The sequence below is a fragment of the Myiozetetes cayanensis genome, unplaced genomic scaffold, assembly GCF_022539395.1.
Source record: "Myiozetetes cayanensis isolate MyiCay16 unplaced genomic scaffold, myiCay2020 scf1, whole genome shotgun sequence".
NCBI lineage: Eukaryota > Metazoa > Chordata > Aves > Passeriformes > Tyrannidae > Myiozetetes > Myiozetetes cayanensis.
The window spans coordinates 20492454-20514780 of record NW_026086604.1 but is presented as its reverse complement, the minus strand read 5'-3'; the positions used below and the strand labels follow the sequence as shown (position 1 = coordinate 20514780).

Below are 22327 nucleotides of genomic sequence, written 5' to 3'. Positions count from 1 at the left end.
CTGAAAAAGCAAGAAGTACTTGCTTAAAATTAAGAATAAACCCGGAGTGCCTAAAAATTTGTAACCAAACCAAAAATGTCTAGAAACTGCAATGTGGTGAATAGATGGTGTACTAACCTCCTAATCACCTTTTCCAGGCCTCTTCTACATTCTCTGTATTCACCCACTCTGCCTTCTCAGCTTTAAACTTAATAAAATAAAAGAAACTTAAACTACACCTTGTTTCTCAGGGGCAGAGGGAATCCTGAGCAGTCATTCTCTCAGAAGCAGGATCCTTACAGGGCTTTTATAGCTATTGATTTTTGGAGAGGTGTGAAACAGCTACTTAATTTCCTGACAAAATATGTCAGAATGTCTTTAATGCTAACATCTGCAAGTTTTATGGCCTGTAAGTTATATGCTGGGACAGAGAGCTGAAAAATTACTCAGTGTTCTGGAAAGGACAAAAAGCCTCCCTCATTTTAAAGATCCATGTATCTTAATTATCTGCTCTCCATATTTTCTTTTTACTCCTTTGTGTCCTTCACAGTCTGATTTCAATTTATACAGACTGTTTTCAATATTAGGACCCATGTTTACTAATCTATAAAGTCCAGGAAACCCGGGAGATCAGTCCTGAAACAATAAAGCCTTATTCACATGGAGCTGTGGCTGCCAATCAGGTTCCAGGGATGGCTTTGTGGTGCTGACACATTTTCTTGGCTTTGCCGTTCTTGTAGGTGTTCAGCATGCCTGATATTCATTAGGATCAGCTTACAATATGCAAATCAAATCTAAGATAATTTTTGCTTGCATTATGAAGAAATTTTAGAACAGACTTCAGCTTCTGCAGGAATGCTCCAGGTACAGCTGCACGACCGTAAGAAGAAGGGCATCACGGAATGTTATAATTTCACTGAGAAACTAATTTTGACCATAAATAATGGGGGAAACTGGATTTTAGCATAATTTCAGCAAAAATGTTCCTGAGTGTTGCCATTTCTATCTTCGTCCTATAAAGAATGAACCACTGACACAGAAAGCAGCCCTTACTTTTACCTTTTGATAACATGTAATATTTTTTAAATGAGGAAAAATTATAATAGCAGAATAATATTTATATTTACAAATATTTATTTGAAATACATTTATAGCATATTTAGGTATTTAATATTTATTGAAAGGAATTTATAAGTACAAGTACATCTAAAATTATATACTTGTAATTTTTTGTAAATGTAAATACATAAATACCAGAGAAAAAGTGATCATTTAACTCCTGAAAAGCAGGAATATTTTAAAAGAATGTTTGCTAGAAGTTGTCACTGGAAATACACATTTTGCATGAGCAGTACAGGAACAGTCTAGCAAAACCTGTGTGAAACTTTTAGTGCATAAATCTCCTCATACCCAGAGGCAGTAATAAGTTACATGTTTATCTACATATACATTTTTAAATTGTCAAACACATATTTCATGTACCAAAACCAGAAATAACATCTTCTTGGCTGCCTTTTTTGGATGTATTTCATATTAGGTGTAGAAGTCAAAGATACCACTTTATACCCAAAGGATACATAAACACTTCAAGCATATCACTATAGACCCTAAAATTTCACTACTGCAAGGTGGACAATTGTTCTCCTTTGTTACCAATTCAACAAAGACTTGAAAAACACTTCCAAGTTTTAACTTTCCTGGTTGGGTAGCCAGGCTTGCCTCTCATGATTTACCTGAAAGTTACAGTCCTAGAAGACTGAACTGTACATTCCCACTCTGTCAGGTTTTCTATCCTGTCTTTCATTTATTCTGGTGCATGAATAAAAGTTCAGTACTATGTACATTTTAGAGATGCAATACTGCCTCTATGTATGAGAATTAATAATTCCCAAATGAATCCGAATGTATGTGAACATAATTCATTTATGCAGTCTACATTTTAAAACACCAGTTACTGTACTGAAATCCTTACATTTGAGTGCACCACCACTGTTTGGACCAGACCCTTTTCTACCCAACGCCGCTCACCCTCGCTAAATCAATTTTTAGTCCATTGCTCACCCTTCTGAAGAGGGAGGTTGACAGACATTTGCCCTGTTAACTCAGAGTGAACATGCACCGACAGGGGACACAATGGGGGAAGCTGGTGAAGCTTGAGCTCGGTTAGCACCCAAATCTGCATAAATGTGCCTCTCTCCCCACTCCCTTGAGCATTCTGTCCCCAGGCTGCTGCAGGGATTTAAATTTAGCAGATGCGGGAAAAGCAATTTCCTAAAATGCCAGATGAGGCAGCAATGAGCTGGGATTCTATATCAAAAGGTAGCTGCTCCCAGAATTTCCTGACCTTTGTTCACTAAATTAATAGGTTTTTTGTGTGTGTTTGTTTTACTTGGTGTGAATGTAACTGTTTCAACAGATTCTTGCTCATAATCATACTTACAAACCCGAAATTTATTTTAATTTCTTTTAATACTTTTTAAGGTCCCAATATTTAGTCTATTTTCCTTAGCATTTAGAAAAAAAAATGTCTACTTCAAGCTTACCGCTGAAAGTTTCTTCAGTATGATTTTCAGGCACAATTTAGGGAATAGAGGAACAAATAAAACTTATGATAGACTATTTAGAATATACCTAACATTCAGATTACAATGAAAGCATACGTGTATTTTTTTAAAAAATTTGTTTTTTTATTGTTTCCAAATTTCAAATCTATTTGCATTTTGACAAACTTGAAATTAACCCAAGAGTAATAAAAGTGACATGGCAATTTTTGTTTCCCAGTTTCTTATGGCTGTATATGCTTTAATAAATAGATAACATGACATAGCTAATAAGCTATTTACTTCTAATGGCAAAACAGACTTATTTATATAGTTTGATTTTGTTGATTTTTTTTTTTTAATGTTTGAAAAATATTAGAAGATACATATTTTTAGTCAGTTTAGACTTGAGCTCAGGAAATTCCCAGTAAAACAGTGAGGGCAAATCATAATAAGTTTATAATGTATTATTCTTATATATTATAATATATACATAAGATACAATAGAATTTGCTACAAATAATAATTTGCAGTAAAAACAGAAAAAGGAACCAACAAGAACTGTTACAAACGTTTATTTCTTTTACAGGTGTTTAAAAAATATCTCTTTTTATTTATGATTACCAACTCCTTCACATTGTAGTCTCATGTTATCTATGGGACACCTCAGCAGGTTATAAAGAATCATAAAACAGTGAAGTTTTCTCCCATGTGGACAGACTGGAGGCTTCTGGAACCAGCTGCCCATATCCAGGCTGCTAAAGTTGAAGGCACATGAGCAGGATAGACATGAACAGCAGTTTGCCCAGTAAGTTATCCTCTTTAAAGTACTCAGTGTTAGCCAAGGGACTTAGTGAAGGAGGTTACAGGACTGAAAACCTTTTTCCAGTGTAAAAAGGAGATCCTCACAGATTGTTTCTCAACCCTCCTGGTCAGTAACCTCAGATTCCCTCCTGTCCTGAAAACTGCCTGGGCTAAATATCTAAAAATCTATTTAAATGTCTACTTTCCATTTTTTTTTTCTCTTGACCGCAGCCTCAGGTGGATTGCCTTGGTTGATACCATACCTGGAGTGCTGTGTCCAGTTCCGAGCTCTGCAGTTCAGGAAAGACAAGGAACGACTGGAGATGGTCCAGTGGAATGCTATGAAGTTGATTAGCGGATTGGAGCACCTCAGTTAGAAGGAAAGGCTCAGGGAGCTGGGCCTGTTTGGCCTGGAGAGGGGAAGAAGACTGAGAGGGGACCTGAAGGGAGAGTGTCAAGAGGATGAAGCCAGGCTCTTCTTGATGGTGCCAAGCAATAGGATGAGAAGCAATGGGCAGAAACTGATGCACAGGAAGTTCCACCTGAACATGAGGAAGAACTTTGTTGTGACAGTGACAGAGAGCCCAGGGAACAGGCTGCCCAGGGAGGTTGTGCAGTCTCTTTCTCTGGAGATATAAAACTGCCTGGACATGATCCTGTGCAGCCTGCTCTAGGCAAATCTATTCTAGCAGGAGGGTTGGACTAGATGATCTCCAGAAGTCCCTTCCAACCTCAACCATTCTGTGATTGAGTGATTCTGTAGCCGACACTTAATCATCCTCTACCTTTTCTAGACTTATGTAATTTTTTTCTTGAACTCTATTTTTACCTTCTTGTTTGTATTTCATTGAACCTGCTTCTGTAGCAGAAAATGGCAAATCGCCCACAGCAGCAACACTGAAGCTAGAAACACATTGACAGACTCTTTTATCAAGAAAAAGTACTCTGCAGGTAAACATGTTTCCTGAGAACCTCCTTGAAGTGCTGTGCTTCTTTCACTTTTGGCCAAAAGTTACAGGACCTCGTGTGCACTTTTCCAGTCTCCAGGTTAAACCGTATCTACTGTTGTTAGTTTTTAAGGGATTCACAATTGCTCAAGTTATAAAAATGAACAAGATATGCATACCAATAGACCTGCACTTGTTAATTATACCTATCATGCACGTTTCACTGAAGTGCTGAAATACTGAATAAATTGGACTAGCTGAAGCAGCTGACATTTCTGGCAGACACGCCCTCGTTGCTTTAGTATGCCCAAGTTCATTACTGCACACCACCTGCCTGCTACCTGCAAATTCCCCATGTACTCTCATCCCTCTGTGCATCAGGGACCTTTTGTAACCCTCTCCAGCTACTCTCACTTCATGCCACCTATTTAATTTCCTTCAAAGATTTATTCCTGCATGATCCCTTCCTTCCGTTTTTTTTTCAATTTTTTTTCTTCCCTTCTGTAGGAAATAAATTATTCAGGGCGTCAACATACTTGAACTAGGACTGAGATGGAGGTAGTTATAATGAAATGCTAATAATTGCCAGGAAAATTACAGAGTTGTTCTCAGCTGCTATATCTGCCAAGGAGCTGCCAGGAGCACTATGTGTTTCCCCCACTCATCTTCTAATTTACTGATTTTTCACCAAAATAGGGCGTTGGTCTTCAATTCTAAACTTTCAGAAAACATTCCAGTGCTGTTTGGATGTGTCATTCAAAATTAATCACATAATGGACAAAGAAACAGAGGAATGTTTTTCTGTTGAAATGAGGGCTTTTGATGCATGCTTAGGGTGTGCTTCAACATTACACTTCTCTGTTGGCCCATCCCTCTGCTGTGTCAATGCAACTCCACAGGTAGACTGTTCTATAAATAAGGTTGCTTCCATTAACATGGATTATTTCCCTAAGCTGGCTTGCTGTACAGACTCACAAGAAGTTTTACCAGTAAAATTCTTCACTTCCACCACTCTCTAGCACAGATGTAGCATTCTGTAAAGAAACTCTTTAAGAGTGCTAGTCCTAGAGAAATTGTAAGTCAGAAGCACAATCTTAAAGACCACTGATGCTATGAAAATCTCTGTCCCTCACCTGCCTGCTACCACCTCTTAGCCACACATTGCTGAAGAATGATCAAACAAGCAGTCCAAGCTGCTTCAATTCTTTCTGAGGTGAATACTGTTTTATGGGCTGTGATTCACGAGTGAAGATGGCACAGCAAGTGAGGTGATGGTGTATGTAAAATGAGGTTAGATTCATGGTTAACTCAGCATGTGTATACCAGAGGAAGAACAGACAGGTAATCCAACAGGAGCTGGAGCCTCCAGACCTTGATTAGCTCAGCCAGATTTCAACATAGGTACTGCTGTGGGGGGTAGGCTCCTACCGGAGTGCTCACTCTTTGGGCTTCACACGAACTATCTCAAATGCTCTATAGTGTTGTCTTTTCTGTTTTCAGCCACATAACCGCACTGCAGATTAAATACATGGGATTTAAAAATTTCCAGGAGGAATATGTAACTCAACAGGCATATCCCAGGCTTTTCTTTAAAACTCAAATCAGAGGACTTTGTAAAAGCTTATTCATTATCTACATCAAAGCCTTGCCCACAGGCAATGCCTACTGCACTTCTCTCTGACAGAAATGGGCCCATCTCCTTTCTACATGCCAACTACCAAGGAGCCCATTAACTCACCTGCTGCCAGGAGCAACCCCAAAAGGGCTTGAGGGTTTTGGCAAAGGCTTTTCTCTATGATCAACATAGTGAGAAGCGCTTTGGGCATGCAGAAAATCAAGGGCATTCCTGGGTGACAGGAACTCCTCCCACATTTGAAATTGTGAAATTCAGAACCTAAGAAGAACTTCACTCGAAAGCAAGTCGGAAAATGCCCACTTTTATTAAGCACTGTGGAAAAAACAAGCATTGGGCACCACCAAGGGTTGCTCCACACGGTCACTCATCAAGCCTCGGAGCTGGGCTGGCTGGGACGGTGGCACATCCCAGGATTTGTGACGGTCCATGTCAGAGCCCACCATGCCCGGATCCCCACAGTGGGGGCTCATACACAGCTGGGGGGCAGCCAGGCCGCTATGCCATGGAAGGAGACTGCTGGGAACTGTGTGCAATTCTGGGCCCCTCACTACAGACACTGAAGCGTTGGAGTGTGCCCAGAGAAGGGCAGTGGAGCTGGGAAAGGGTCTGGAGCACAAGTCTGTTGAGGAGCATCTGAGGGAACTGGGTGGGGCTCAGCCTGGAGAAAAGTGGGGGGACCTTATCACTCTCTACAACTACTGAAAGGAGGTTGTAGGTGGGGGTCAGCCTCTTCCGCCAGGCAATTGGTGACAGGATGAGAAGACATAGTCTAAATTTGCCTAGGGGAGGTTCAGGTTGGACATGAGGAAGAATTTCTTCAGAAAATGGGTGATCAGACACCGGCATGGGCTGCCCAGGAAGGTGGTAGCATCACCGTCCTGGAGGTGTTTAAGGAAAGACTGGGCGTGGCACTCAGTGCCATGGCCTAGTGGACATAGTGGTGTTGGGTCACAGGTTGGCATTCACGGTCCCACACACCTTTACCCACCCAGCCGGGACTCACACTGCGGGAGCGGCCCCCGCCCCTCACGGGCACGCGCGGAACAGGCCCCGCCCCCTCCCGGGCCCCGCCCCCGGCAGGACACGTGACCACACGGTGCTGCCTCTGGCCCCGCCCCTGCGCTCCCGCCAAACGCTTCCGCCGGGGCGGGCGGCGCAGCGCGCACGCGCCGGGGAACCCGGAAGCGGCGGCGGGGCCGGGCCGGGACCGGGGCAGGGGCCGGGGCGGGGGCGCTGCCGGCGCGGGGTCCCAGCGAGGGCGCCCAGCGCGGGTCCCGCGGCCCGGCCCGCCCGGGGCAACGAGCCTGGGGCTGCTGGGGCAGGTAAAGGGGCCCTGGGGGTGGGACCCGGGCAGGGACGCGTGAAGATATGTCCCGGAGGTAGGGGCGGGGGCTGCCCGGCACCGTGGGGGTGTCCCGGTGACGGGGCGGGGAAGGGTCTCCTCGGGACGGCGGGGGTGTGGACAAGTGTGGGGCGGTAGGAGAGTGACCTCGGCTCGGGTCATGGAGAGTGTTGGTTTCTTGGAGTTCAGAGGGGCAGGAAACTGGCGGATTTGCCTTGGACACGGTGCTCGGAGACTGACACCGGTGTCAGAGAGAAGAGGGGCATCTAAGGGCATGTTTCAGTGTGCACTTTTGTCTGTTAAAAGTTATCCTTTTTTGATGTTATCAAAAGTTATCCTTTTGATGACTCCAAAAAGCAGTTTTCCTGTCATTTAAATGCTGTGTGAAAGCATGGTTCACTGCTTGATCATCTTCTCTGTTTTTTGGTTCGATTGGTTGGTTTTTCTTTTGAGCAAGCCAGTTACTAGTTCATATATACTAGTTCATATATACACACACACGTATGTATATGTGTGTGTGTGTGTATATGTGTATATATATATAGATAAGCTGAAAATTTATGGGTCCAAATAGATGTGCTTTCATCTTGCTATATGCTTTATCTTTATATCTAACTATATTGCTTTATCTTTGTATCTAACTATACGTATCTCTACCTATAAACATGTTTAGAATTATTTTCATGCATTCAAAGAGTGGGACTGGTGCATTATTGAAAATCAGTCCGGCAGATTTGTTACTAATAACTCAATCTCTTGTCCTTTTTCCTTAGTGCTTGACCTGTAATATAGATATCTTCCAGGATGCTGGAGTCCTATGTAACTCCTATTTTGATGAGTTATGTGAATCGCTACATAAAGAACTTGAAGCCTTCAGATCTGCAATTGTCACTCTGGGGAGGAGATGTGGTGCTTAGTAAACTTGAACTAAAGTTGGATGTACTCGAACAGGTATGTTATGTTTACAGTTGTTGCAGTCTGTGCTTTTGATTTAAAAGAAGTTGTCTGAATTATTTGGATTGGTCTGCACAGCTAAATAATCATTCAGTGTCTGCTGGTTTTCTTCTTATGCAAGTCCATTTTTTCCCCCTGCATTTAGTTATTCTTGCTTTAATTTCATGCCATTTGTTTAGCAATGAATGGTAATTCTTTACACATTCTCTAACTTATGGGGTGTGAAGAGAAAGGCTTTTTTGTGGACATGTTTCTTCTATCAGTAACCATTGTTTTACAGTATGAACACTTAATTAAGTTTCTTTTCCATTCATATTTACTAATCGCATATAGTAACTAATTCAGAATGTCATACAGTAAAGCAGGATCTCTTTAATTATGCATACTAAACACAGATTTGTGTTCTCTGTTTGGTTTTCTCACTTAAGATTTCATCATTCTAGTTGTATCTAAACTTAAGAGTAGTTGAGGGACAGATTTGATCAGCTGGTTTGTGTAGATTAGATCAGAGACTAAAGGCAAGCTTGACCCAGTAAAACACTAGATACAGAATTTGGAGTCTGCTGTCAATATAAACCAATTGAGTTTTAGCAGCAGGATGGTTTCCTTTTATGCTTGTCTGAGTTGACAGCTTGAGTGTGTGGGATGAGTAAAGCTGGTTTTTGTTGTAGATGGTGTAGCAAGTCTTAGCTAGAGTCCTTTGTCCAGATATAGTCCAACCAGGTGAAGGAACTGAGATAAATGCAGCAAAGAAGAATGGGAAATTTAGACCATACATCTGTTGAAAGAAGAATGAAATAGGCAGGGAATGCATTTTTAATTTTGAATAAAATAAGGTGAGACAAGAGAGGGCAAGAATTCTTTGGATGTGACAAGAAATGATGGAATAAATTGCACATAGGGAGTCTTAGGTTGAAAATAAATGAAAATCTCATCTTTTAGTTCGATTATGAGACATTGGAGTAGACTGAGGAGACTGCATAGTCTCTGTCGGGGACACCTTTTAAAATGTGGAAGAAGTACTTATGGTTAATTAAGAATCTCTGGTCCTGTTCTGGAAGAGGAGACAATCTTTCAAGAGATGCTGTCCTATTTTCTGTGCTTTTTAAAGAGCCTGACTTGTCTGCCTTCAAGTATTTGGTGGCCTCTCTGTTTCCTCTCAAGTGTATTTGTTCCTCATTTTCTTGATACAGCTTGTCCATACAGCTGATGTGCATGCTAGACTTCAGTTGTGTAGGATGTGTTCCCCCTGTGAGCCTTTTTAAGTGTGTGTATTATAGACCCAAAGAAGGACTGGTCAGAAACTGGTGCAAATGGCTGGAGGTCATCTAGTCCAGCCTCCTCTTCTGAGCAGGGCTGTTGCCAGCATTGTCAGACCAACTTGTGTTTTTCTCCAGTTGAGTCGTGAAATCTCCTGTCTTGTGATAACCTTCTCTCTGGGTAAGCTTTTTCAATGCTTTGCTGTATAGAGAGAAAGCTTGTCCTAATAACAAATGATGACTTGTGATGGATGTATTAAACTTGCTCTATTACCTGACACTGTTAGGATTTTGCTGCTGTCATTGGTGATGTTCCCTTTCTAGTAGTTGCAGTTTGCTGGTGGGTGATCCTTGGCTTCATCTTTGTCTACCTATGTTTCAGCTGGGTTCCTAAATATCCAGCTCAATCTAATAGTGTCATGGCTCTTATGGTGTTACCATATGTGCCGGTGCTTATGACATATCAGCTTGAATGGGGATGTGAATATGTGATGAATGAAAAATTTAGCTTAGATTCATTGTTTTTACATTATTTGGCTCTGTGTTTGTGAAATGTCGTGATTGTAATTTGACTCTTACGATTCTTTGGAACTTGTTCTGGACCCACGGAGTGTAGGGTGTCTTTCTCTTCTTTGTGGAAGGGATGCTGCTTTACGCCTGCTCAGCAGAAGTTTTTGGGTATGTAGTGTGTGGTAATACAATGACCCAAGCCTTTGCAGCTGGCAGGGAGCTCCCTTGAAAAGCTGGTTTCTGAAAATTAGCAGTGTATATTATTTTATTTGGGTTCTCTGCCATGATGGGTTCATGGTATCTGAAGTTAGTCACCTTAACTGCTCTGCTCTTTTAACATCCTTTCTGTTCCAGGCTATCCCCAGCCTGGTTCCCTACTCCTTATTTGAGATGAACACAGCTTTAATTTCATGCTTTAGATCTTTAGATACAAATGCATGGATCCTGGATATCTTTGTCTATAGCCTTGAACATTTTTCACAGAATTCCATCTTTTGTGGAGTTATATGTGACTTTTTGGGAATGTTAGCATGTTTTTTACATATATTTATATACGTCTTATGCTCTCATTAAACTAAGCTGATTGTCATTGCAATAACTCTTAGGGTCTGTCCTTCTCTCTGCCCTCTTTTTCTTTTTACAATATCAGTTCCTTAGTGGAAGTCAAGTACTAGTTTGTACTCAGGTTCAACCTTCTAGGTACAATGTAGCTTTTGTACATAATTGTATCCCTCTTTGAGTAGCCAGTTAATCATAATTATATATCTATAATAAATAATATTATAATAATTATCTTTAGTTGAAGATTAAATCTGATAAAGTGTTGGTATTTTTTTCCCTATCCTTGATGATTCAATTGCTGCGAGATGAAGCATGCCAAGAAATTTTCCATCTATGCATAATACACAAATTGTACAAAGATTACTTTGGGAAAGTAAAATGTAATAAAAGATTAAATACTACTTTTTTGTAAAGCCTTTTAAGCACTTGTCAAATTTTATGTGAAGTCCCCACAATACCAGAGGTAACAGAACTGCCCATGAACTTGGTAACCAGCTTGTGTGTAATATTTCTGTTGACACAGTGGTACCAAAGAGGTAAGATACATGGTGAGCTCTTTTTGCAGCTTTTATATATTCCCTTAACAATGCAGGTTATGTTAGCTGTTTTACAAACTCAGAAGAGAAAGATGAAGCAGTCTTTGGAAGACAAAGGATAGCTTGATCTAAAGGCTGAGTTGTATTGTAAGTGTGGATTTTTCATATCCAAAAGAATTTATAAAGAAATATGAAAACTTCCAGTGTACTTAAAGAATTCTAAGGAAACTAGAGCATTGAAGTATCTTTATTTTAGGTGTCTGTGTTATGTGTCACTGGGTTACTTGTGAAATACAGCCTTGACTGTGAAGAAAAGGTATTTGAGTTAACACTCACGTGGAGAAAAGTACTTGCCAATCACTCCAAAGTTTGGGATAGTCTTGTGTTTTAGAGCAAGGGGAGATTTTAGGTAAAGGGGGATTATGGTCATCTAGTCTGCAGTCTTGCATGGTATTAGTCCCTTATTTATGGGTCAAGCCCAGAAGTTTGGTTTTAGTCATATAATATTTTTGTGAAGGATCTAGGGGATGTAAAGGTAAAGTCTAAAGTGTAATGTCTAATCAGTCATGGGTACAGAAGAAATATTAAGAATTCCAAGTGGTACTTAATGAAAGGGGAAAGATTGCACAGGAAGTGAGGAGGAATAAAAGTGGTCTTTTGTTATGTTGTATGATGAACAGGTTTATAAATTTGGCACACATTTGTATTGTCTAATGAAATACTACAACAAAGAGTTCTCTGCATTGCTTAAGGAAATTAGAATAATGCCAAACAACATTTGTATCTAAATTTCTTTGAAAAAGAAGTATCTTTTAAATACATTGTGCATTTGCTTGTATCACCTCATTTTGAAATAATTCCTGCTTCCGTTTCTTTCAATATCTTGTAGTTAACTAGGCAAAATTGAGAATGTGTTAAATCCATCCAGAAAATAGTGGGAAAAGAGCTATTCTAGAATACCTTTTGAAGTAAACGCAGGTCAGGATCTAAACGGACATTGTGGTATTGATGAGTGACATAAAAATTAGATAACTACATGTCTGAAATGTGAATTTATTTCTAGTGCTGTTAACAGTGATAGTTTGCTGTCTTGATCCCTGAAAGCATTCTCTCTCATGCTGTGATGTCTTTTTAAATTGCATGTTTTTTATAATTTATTTCTGTGCCACTTCCCCCCCCAAAAAACCAAACCAAAACCAAACAAACAATCCAAAACAAAAACAAACACCCCCCCCGAAACCTCACAACAAAACTCCAGGACAAAAGGCTCTATTTAATTTATTGTATGATTACTGTAGCAACATGTGTAGCTAAACTGCCCAGTACTTGCTTTTCAGTGTCTTAACTGAAACCGTTTGGATTAAAATTTTATTTGTGTTGCTTGTGAGCCTACAGCTGAATTTTTAGGAGAGAGGCTTTTGGCTAAAATCCCTAAGTATTTTAGTGAATGAGATGAAGAAAAAACATTTGGAAAAAAAAAATTAGCAATTTTCTTCAAACCTTTTATGAGAAACTCTGTAACTGTCATCTTTTAGAATGGGGACTTGAAATTAGATGTGACTTTGTGTAAGCATGGCTGAGGAAGGAGTCAGAAGTTTCCCTAACATGAGACGGGTGTGGTTTTTTTTGAACTTCATTAATGAAAGCTCATTAAACTCCCCAAATTGATTTATAAACTGAAAGCTGTACTTGGCAAAAAAAAAATAGAGCTATAATTTTATGTAGTTTTCTTCTCTGAAGATTTTGTCAGCATTTAATGTGCTTTCATATTCTCTTAGCTCTTAGATGCAAGGCTGAAAAGGCATCAGCTGCAGAAAGGAGAGTGTTCCTTGAAACACTCCCTGAAACAGCTCCTATTAGCAGCTGTTGTTGCTGTCATGGTGATAGGTATTCCTGAGTAAGAATTGTTGACTTGTCTTTTGGGTGACAAATTAGAGGCTATCTCAGGATGCTAACCTGATGTCACAGATGTAATAGTGGTTGTTTCAACTCTCAACTAGGACTTTCAACTCAACTTACGTTAACTGCTTAGGAAAATCAAAAACTTTGGTGGGCTTTCAAAATGTGTGACTAAGGTTTATTTCTATATTCATGATTTGTAAATTTATCATTGATTTTATTTCAAGATATTAGGAAAATAATGCCATAAGCTAGCTTCACAGAAATATTCTATAGGCAGATTTTAAGACTTTATATGTCACGTACTAAAGGCAAAATACCCTTGTCCCCAAATTTTATTCATATAGAAGCTCTATACAGCAGGGATAGGTCTAGGGTCAAGCAGTGCAGGAAAAGAGGCTGCATCTTCTTCTAGATGTTTGTTTAAAATTCCCTAGCAACTTGCATGTTTGACCTCGGAGTTTCTTGGACCTTCTCTATTTTAACAGCTATTCATTCAGAGGAGTTCTGAGTTGAATGTTGTATGTACCCAAACTGAGCCAAGGTGCAAAGGTGCTTAAGCCCCAGCTTCCCAGGATAATTCTGGAGTTCTGAACAAAGTTTTATGTCTCCTGTGCGAGGAGAGGCTTAGACTGGACATTAAGAAGCATTGACCTGTGGTCAGACAGTGGAACAGGCTTCCTAGAGGAGGTGGATGGCCTCGTGCCAGTGAATATGTAATTGCACAATGCTCCTAACAGCTTCTGGTCAGCCCTGAATTGGTTGGGCAGTTGGATTAGAGGGTGGTTGTAGGTTGACCAAAGCTATCACTCAACATCTAGGAGACTTAGATTCACTTGTTTCTCCATCTGAGAAGATATATACCTGTAGTTCTCAGCAACTAAGATGAAAATGAAAATACCAGGCTTATAAGCAATTTGAAGACATCTGTTGTTTTTCCTCCATTAAAATTTTATAGTAAAAATGTTAGAATAGACATCAGAAAGGTAAGAAGATGAATTATCATTGGAACCTCATAATTAGAATACTTAGTATTGAGAATGCTGACTTAAAATTCTGACATAGTATCAAAAATGGTTTCTTTGTTTTGCAGTAAACACTTACTTTCATTGTTCCAAATCTTGGTTTCTCATCCTGGGACCAGGTCTGTAGCCTGACCACTGTGTCTGTTAAGCATTCTGAAGCTACTGGAGAAATGGCAACACTTTGGCACCATATTTCCTGCTGACTTGCTGCATGCAGCAGCTGGCTCGGTGGGGCTGTCCTGTAGAGCTGAGATCTCTGCATTGGCTGGTTGGAGTGTCAGGCATTTGTTAGGAGTTCTGGACTGATTTGCACCAATTATTAAAGCAGTGTGACAGCCACATTAGGCCTTGGTGAGGAGGAGTCCAGTTTTGCCAAGGAAAAATTTTGTGTTCACTAGCAGTTTGATGTGAATGGGGCAACAATGAGCCAACGATAAGAGCACTGAGCTCTTACAACTCTTAGTATTAAAATATTTTCAAAGATATTGCCTTAATGTTTTATTGTCAATGTTTAATTCCAAATTTGTTCTCTTCACAATAACACAAGTTGCATATCAATTTAAGCATTTACTTTCACCTCGCTCATTTCTGCTTGTCCCTTGAATAGTGGCACATTTTGCAGTAGCTTCATACGAGAGAGATGGTTTTAAACTCTTTTATTATCAAGGACATGGTAATCCAAACGTCTCCTTTGAACAGACTAATTGTAATGTAAGCATGCAAGTGATTATAAAGGAAAATCCCACACCCTGTGACACACTATTGATTAGGGGAGGGAGAATAAATTTTGACTTACTTTTTGATAGAACCATACTATTTTGAGTTACAAATGCGCCTTGAATTTTTAAATGTTTCAGTAGTTAATTCTGCGTTCTTTGTTGTTGTTAGGAGCTGAAACTGCCATTTACGTTTTTAAGTGGGCATATTCATGAACTTCGGATTCACGTACCATGGACAAAATTGGGATCAGAACCAGTTGTCATCACTATCAATACAATGGAATGCATCTTGAAGCTAAAGGATGGTGCTCAGGTAAGAAATGTGGTGAATGCTTTTGTAACATGGAGAGGTTGATGAGAATAATGGCTTCTACAGGTCACTTTCTGCAAAGCCTTCTGAAGAATCTGACATGTGAAGCTGGGATTCCTTTTAATTTCTGAGAAACTAATAGCGTTCTTGTCATGGTTAGTCTCTTCCTTTATGCTTATTTTTAAACTTTCTTAGTTAGCTGCAGCTAATAAACACTTCATGCAGATGTGAAAGTAAGTTAATAGTGCTCTGTCAGAATTTTCCTATGACTAGAGAAGAAGTGGATTTCAAGAGCAATTCAGGATCCTGAGAGCTTGCAGCTTCTGCCTTTCAAGAAACAGTGCTGGTTGCTTGAGTCAGTTGAATGTGGCACAACTCAGCACTGGGCATTTTTCAAAAGTTGTGTTGCTATTACTGAAGGAATGCTTTGAAGATCCCAGACTGTAATTAATTCTTACCTTTAGGAGTTATAGTGCTTGCTTGAGTAGAGTACTTGGAAGACTTCCTTTATGTAAAGGTCTCACAACAATTTGTACACTATGCTGTTTCACAGGCTTAGGAAAGGTTTTGTTCTGGCACTATGAAGCTGAAATAAGTGGCTCAGTTTTTGTCGTATGTCTAACACAGTTAACCAGAAGTACCTAGGTATAGTAATGTTAAACTTTTAAACTTGTTTTTGTTTTTTTAGTCAGTTTGGTGTTTTGATTCTAGAGAGGTTTTCTGGTTTGTTTTTGTTGATTTTTTTTAAAGCCTTGTTCACATTTCAATTTCAGCGTGGTCTTTCAGTTATATTGAGGACCATGCAAAAGAAAATTCCAATTGATGCAAAATTCAAGTATTTTGTAGGGTGCTTGATGAGCTGTTAACATTTAACAGCAATAAATAGATGCAAGCCAACAAGAACATTGCCAGACACTTTTCTGTGATGGTTGATATTTCTTATAATATTCTTTTACAGTTCCAGATCTAAGAGGCTTTTTTGCTGAAGTAGAAATCTCTAGTCCTGGCTGTGCCACCCACAAAGCACGTGCTTGCATTCTGTAGTTACACTTAATCTATGTGCAGATGTGCACGTGCATTACACACACGTACACGCACCAGCAGCCAAATGCTAAGTACTTTTCCAATGTTAAGGTAAGCTTTGTGAGACCAGATGTTCTGTGAGAAATGGCTTTTAGAAGCAGCAAATTGCAACTAATTATAAGAGTTGCAGGAAAAGATTTGTAGCCCACGACTTTGTGCAACCCAGAACTAATATTTGATATTGGACCTTGCAGATGGCTACTGCTGGAATGATCAGATTTCCTGCTTGCATGGTATTCGAAACTTAGATTTTGTGGTGCATACAGCAAGAGGTCAAGTGTCACAAATGTAAAGCGCTCTCAAAACAAGTATTTATTACAGATGTTTAAGATTCAGAGGCAAGAAAGGAGTTTTGAAAATTGCAGCTGACATTTGAACAAATTATTCGGTGGTATGTACACCCAGGAGGATAAAATTTGGGTCTGTGCCATAGAAGGATTATCTTTGACTAACAAGAATGTAAATGAATGTAAATGAAAACACTTTTATGCTGTTTTCTGAGGATATGGTTTAAAAAGTTGACAGCTTGAATTTTATTTGTTTAAATTACTGTTTGAAAGTGTTTTATAAAAATAAAGTGTTCTGACAAATTCTTGTGTTCTAACTTCTTGTATGGCAGAGTACTTGGCTAAAATCAATTGTCATAAAAATCTTTGTAATCAGTGAATAAAATCTATGAATAAAATAAAATATTTCTGTGGAAAATGGTAGTGAAATAAACTTTCAGTGAATTTAGCTCCAGCTGGAACTGTTTTGCCAAGAACTTCATATCTGTGAAGAGCATAATTACCAAGAAAGTTTAGTTTAGGTCTCAAATTGATTGTCTTGATCCTACATTTCCTTCCTCAGGTGAAACTTCTAATGAGCACATACATAATTTCACCTGAGCAAAAAAAAGTTCCTGACCCCAACTTAGTGAGATGTGTATTCTTTGGAAAGGGGCTATTTCAAACAATGTTTCTATTGAAGATGTATGAAGATTAAAATACATGACATTGCTTGAAGTTATTGTCCAGTGGACCCTGCAGATTTTTGTGAGCAAAAACCTCTCTTCCTTTTTATGTTTTTGAAGTGTATCAGTCCCATGGAAGTGATTTTGTACATTTGCCCTTTACTTTGATGCTTTGTCGTTGTTAGTTCAACTTCGAGTGTTAGTTTAGTTGGTTTTTTTTGTTGTTCATGCAGCATCTCCTCGGCTAAGTCTGGCGTAGATAGTAATGGCTCAACTTCTAGTTTTATGCAAATGTTCTCCTTTTCTAAGCAGAAGTGTTGTAAAAGTGGTAAGTTCACTCAATGATATGCAAAATCTGTGTTGTAGAATTAGTGGTATTTATTGTGAATTTTGAAGTTTGAACATTTTTTTTCCCCCTTTTGTCTGCTTTGCTTCCTTCGTTTTTATGACTGATACTACTGCTTCTAAAAACCACATGTTAAATATGGCTACTTTACAAGAAAATTAAACTGAAGTGAATCAGGAATAGAACTTTGCAGTGATTAAAGTGGTGTTCTATTGAACATGCTCTATATGTGCGCTTTTGGTTATGACTTTGTTTAGTGGCAGTACTTGAAATAGAATTTTGATGTGAGGCATTTTGCATTGGTTTTTGATGTCTGTCAGCCTAATGCAACTGTGCCTGCTTATTTTTTTCTTTTTCTCTTTAACATAATCTTCTGCAGTACTGAGTTTTAAGTACGAGCATTTAGAATGTTCTCAAATTCATGAAACGTGGGTAAATATGATTGTTAAATGTGTTATTACACACTTAAATGTGATTGAAGTTTGTTTGACTTGTATTTAAGGTATAGTAAGTGACTCTCGTGACACTATTCTTCATGAGTGCTATGTATTGTTATAGAAGGTAGTTAAAGTTCTAGTATTATATTCTTCTTATTACCTATCTCATATATTAAATCTCAGGACTTTGTATACAATTGCAAACATCTTGTTAAATCTGTGTTGACTGCTGTTTTTCCTCCTAGAGTTTTTTTCTTCTTTTGTCCTGTTTGAAATTCTTTGCTCTTTTCTCTTTGCCTCTCCGTGCCACATAACCTCTGTGCCCAAACCACAGGCTTTAAATTCAGGTAGTACAAATTGGAAAGGACAAGCCTCTAAGCCCGTGTCTGTTTTCTTCACCTTCCTGCAATTATGACTAACCACAAGACTGATGTTCCTCATGCTCAGCCTTGATTTCTGTGATTTTTAGTCTTGGAACTGACGCAATGAGGAGATCAAGGAGAAACTGTGTTATCTGCATTATTGCTTCACTTCTGAGTTCTTGCCTTTAATCAGGACACGGTGCACCAGGAATATGCTGATGTATGTGAAGGTGAAGATTCTCTGTTCTCCAAGGATAACTAATTATGGAATTGAGAAAGACTGTTAAGTAGAAGCACTTGCAGGGGCACAGGAAACCAAGTAGTTTGGATCAGCATACAGATAATTAAGCACTTCTCCTTTCAGGAGGCGTGACAAAGGAAGTTGTGAAGGAATATAGTAACTCTGTGGAAACAGTGGAGAACAGCCCACAAGTGTGACTGTCAGAATAACAGATGCATTCTTATCTGACAGTTGGTAGGAACTGCCATGAAAGAATGCTGAAAGCAGGAATTGGCCTTGCCCAGGAAATGATTGAGATTGGAGATAAGGTGTGTAGACAGGTTATGAAGGACTTTGAAAGTGAAGACACAAGGCTTATATTTAATGAGGGTATAGTTATATAAAGTTTTTGCTTAAATGGTAAAGCTATCTCCAGGTCTGAAGCTGTGCTTTGCCGTTTTTGTCCTCACCTGGGTTGTAGTAGTTCAATGGAAAGTGGCTGTATGGACAAATGGTGCTGTTTTCTTTCCATTTGAGTCTGTCTGCTGTTCTGTGACAGCAAAATTATGATAAGACTTGAAATCAGAAGACTTAACTAACAGTCTTTAGAGGCCCACGTTTGTGCTTTTTGTTTCCTCATGTAGAAACTCAAGGTCTTTATTTTTAAAATATTTTTTGTTTGATACCTGCTCACTTTCATAGTGGTCTCTTCAGTTCATTAAATCTGATATTGAGTTTTAACACTCATATGCAAAGTTTAAAGTGAAGGTTATATTGAGAACTGCCATGCAGGAAGCAAAATATGCCATCAGCTAGTGTCAAATCATCATGTCAGGTTAATGATGAATCTGAAATTCTCACGACTTTTTTTTGTGTTTTAGTAGATTAATATAAGAAAAAAGGGACTTCTATATGTTTCTGTGTGTGTATGCATACAAATTAGTATATATGAGTAACAAGAGCAGTTTTCCATGTTATTTTGAATTAAAGCAAATTCCTTTGTGTAAATCAGACTTAAGTTGTTTAGACTTTTCCAAAGGCTCAGGAAGATTTGGCTGAGTCTTTAGTTGTGTTTTATGTAATTTTCAAGAACTCTAGTATGAGGAGTTCTTAAATTTTTCTGTGAATTGATAAATGTGGGGAAAAAAAAAGTGGTTTAGGTTAGAGAATCTCTTTTTCAAGGATATTGTCTTTCTAAGGGAGAAATACCATGCCCTATGAATCTCTTACAAAAACATTTATTAAACTTTCTCTTTCAGTAGAGGAAGTAGTAAAAACAGCTGCTAGAAAAGGCCTTGCAGCATTTGGTTCAGACACTTTATCTTCTATCTCCACTGTTTTCAAAGGAGGCTAAAGAGGAGATGCTGAGCAGCTTTGCTTAAAGCCGAATTACTCTTCAGTGTTCTAGCTGGGCAAACAAGAGTGATCATTAATTTACCTATATTTTTTCCTACTGACCACTTTATAGATTTTAAAAGAAAAGTATCTAATGCTTTAGATTGCAGTTATTCTGAAAGAATATTATGAAAGAAGAATTTGCCTTTGTGAATTTGTTCAAAGACTCCTGCAGGCACGTTTGTTAATTTTCTCACTGCCATTGTGTTGCTTCAACATGAGACAACAATCTGTCTTGGTTACCTGAATGCTGGTTAATGTGCTCCTAATTTTGGACAGTTTTCATGTGAATTTGTCAATATGTGGGTCCTCCAACAAAGCCTCTCCTGCTTGGGCTCTTCTCCCCGTGGGTCCACATGTCCTGCCTGGAGCCTGCTCTAGTGTGGGCTTTCCACGGGCTCACAGCCTCCTTTAGATGTCCACCTGTGTGTGTGTGTCCTCCACAGGCTGCAGGTGGATATCTGCTCCACCATGGGCTGCAGGGGGACAGCTGCCTCCCCATGGTCTTCACCATGGCCTGCAGGGAATCTCTGCTCCAGTGCCTGCAGCACCTCCCCCCTCCTTCTGCACTGACTTTGGTGTCTGTGGAGTTCTTTAGCTCACATGTTCTCATTTCTCTCTACTCTGGCCATAATTGCTTCTGTGCAGTATATTCTTTCTTCATCTTAAATCTGTTATCTGATAATTGTCATTGATGGCCTTTTGGCCAGTGTTGGGTTCCCTCTTGGAGCCAGCTGGCGTTGCCTCCCTCAGACATAAGGAAAACTTTTAGTAGCTTCTCACGAAGCCACTCCTGTAGATCCCTGTTACCAAAACCTTGCCCTGCAAACCCAAACCAGGCATGAAGAAGTCCTTATGTCCTTCATACTGACAAACCTCAAGGTTATAGTGTTATTATAATGCGTGGATATCTCATAGTTTTGCTGATATTTATTTGTGCTCCTGTGTACTGTGGAATTTATTTCAGTACTGGTGGAGAGCAAGAAGTTTCTTCTTTTCACATACTGGAAGTAAAACTCAAAATTTCCTATTGTCTTGTTCCTTCTGTTGCCTGAACTACCTCTAAATGGATCGTTTACTTTGGCTTGCAAAAAATGATTGAAAGACATTCCTCATAATGCAGTGCTCGTAGCCAAAATTTGACGTGGATCTTATGACTGCTATCTGAGTGGAGGGCTGCTGTTTAAAAACAGCTTTCTTCCAGAAGTAGTAATGCCTCCCAACTGCAGGGGTCTTGTTGAAGTTCAAGGCCTCAGGTTCTGTAGTTACCTTGTCATAATTTGTGGTACTTTCTATCTTTTACTCTACTTGGACAGTTGTTCTTAGGCATATGGACCAGACTTCTTGTCATCTATACTAAATTGCCGTTTTGCTTTTCTCAAATTTAAATATTTAGAATTAAAGACTGTTTGGGGTTTTAATTACTATTTGACTGTACTGGCTTAGACTGGCTCTTTGCCTTTTTAAAATGTCTGTCGTGTATGGGGAAACATGGCCTTGCCAAAAAGGAAATAACACTTTACAAGTCTTAAACAACTCATTACCCTCCAAAAACCAGCATAATTGTCCTTTAAATTCAAGAAGGAGAGAAAAATGTTTACTTATGTATAAACATGGGTTATATACATTAGTATTTTAATTCTTTATACATAAAGTGTGCACGAGCTTTCTTTTAAGTACCAAATCAATGCCCCAGGTTTGGAGGTTGAGGTCTCTTTTAAATGCTTGTGTAGTGCTAATACGGTACCGCATTTAATTTAAGAATTTTCTATAGACTGGTAAACAGCCAATTTTCAATCCTCCTTTAGCAGGTAAAGTTTGAGGCAACCAGATGGAAACACACATATTCTGCAACCAAGAGAGCTCTTCTGGAGTCCATTCTGCTTTGCTGTAGTGTCCCAAACATATTTACAAAATCAGGCACTAAGTAATTTATATCGGATTTATGGCTTTTTTAGCTTAGGGCAAGGCACTTCTTTGGAGCATGACTTTGAATTTAATTGGTCTTATCCAGAACGTCAGTTGGAGTTCTGTTTTTCTCAAGTGGCAAGAGGAAAGGATGATGCAGATAGGAGTAGTACACAGAGGAAGGCTGAGGCAGCTAAATGGACAAATAGGTTAGGTGAGAAGAGATGAAAACCACCTGATGGATATGCAGGAGAGGGGTGTTTTTTGGATGTGGTGCCTAGTGGTCCTTTAAGCTTTCGTAGCTGTACAGGTAATTCTAAGTAGATTGTTTAATCAGGTGAGGGTAGCACGCTTATGTAAAAAATTCCACTTGTTTGCCTTGGAACACCTGACTAGCCGAGAAATATCTCACTTATTTTGGTGGAACCTTGTCAGGATGCCATATTTTGGAAAGATGTAATCCTAATTTTAGACATGTCGGAGTAGTTTTCCACATGTATGTATCTTTTTGGGGAATCTTGCATAGTGCTGAATTTATTGAATCTGTCAAAATATTTCAGACACAGTAGTTTAATATATTATTATTATTTTCTCCTGTGTTTT

The 22327-nt window shown here is 39.2% G+C and overlaps 1 protein-coding gene across 1 annotated transcript in view; it reads left to right on the top strand.

Moving 5' to 3' along the window:
- Positions 1 to 7104: 7104 nt before the first annotated feature.
- Positions 7105 to 22327, top strand: part of VPS13B (vacuolar protein sorting 13 homolog B) — a 418175-nt gene continuing 402952 nt past the window's right edge. Inside the window, 3 exon segments of the mRNA XM_050315121.1 lie at positions 7105 to 7228; positions 8022 to 8199; positions 14881 to 15024. Of these exon segments, the coding sequence (XP_050171078.1) occupies positions 8053 to 8199; positions 14881 to 15024 (291 nt within the window). The 5' untranslated portion in view covers positions 7105 to 7228; positions 8022 to 8052.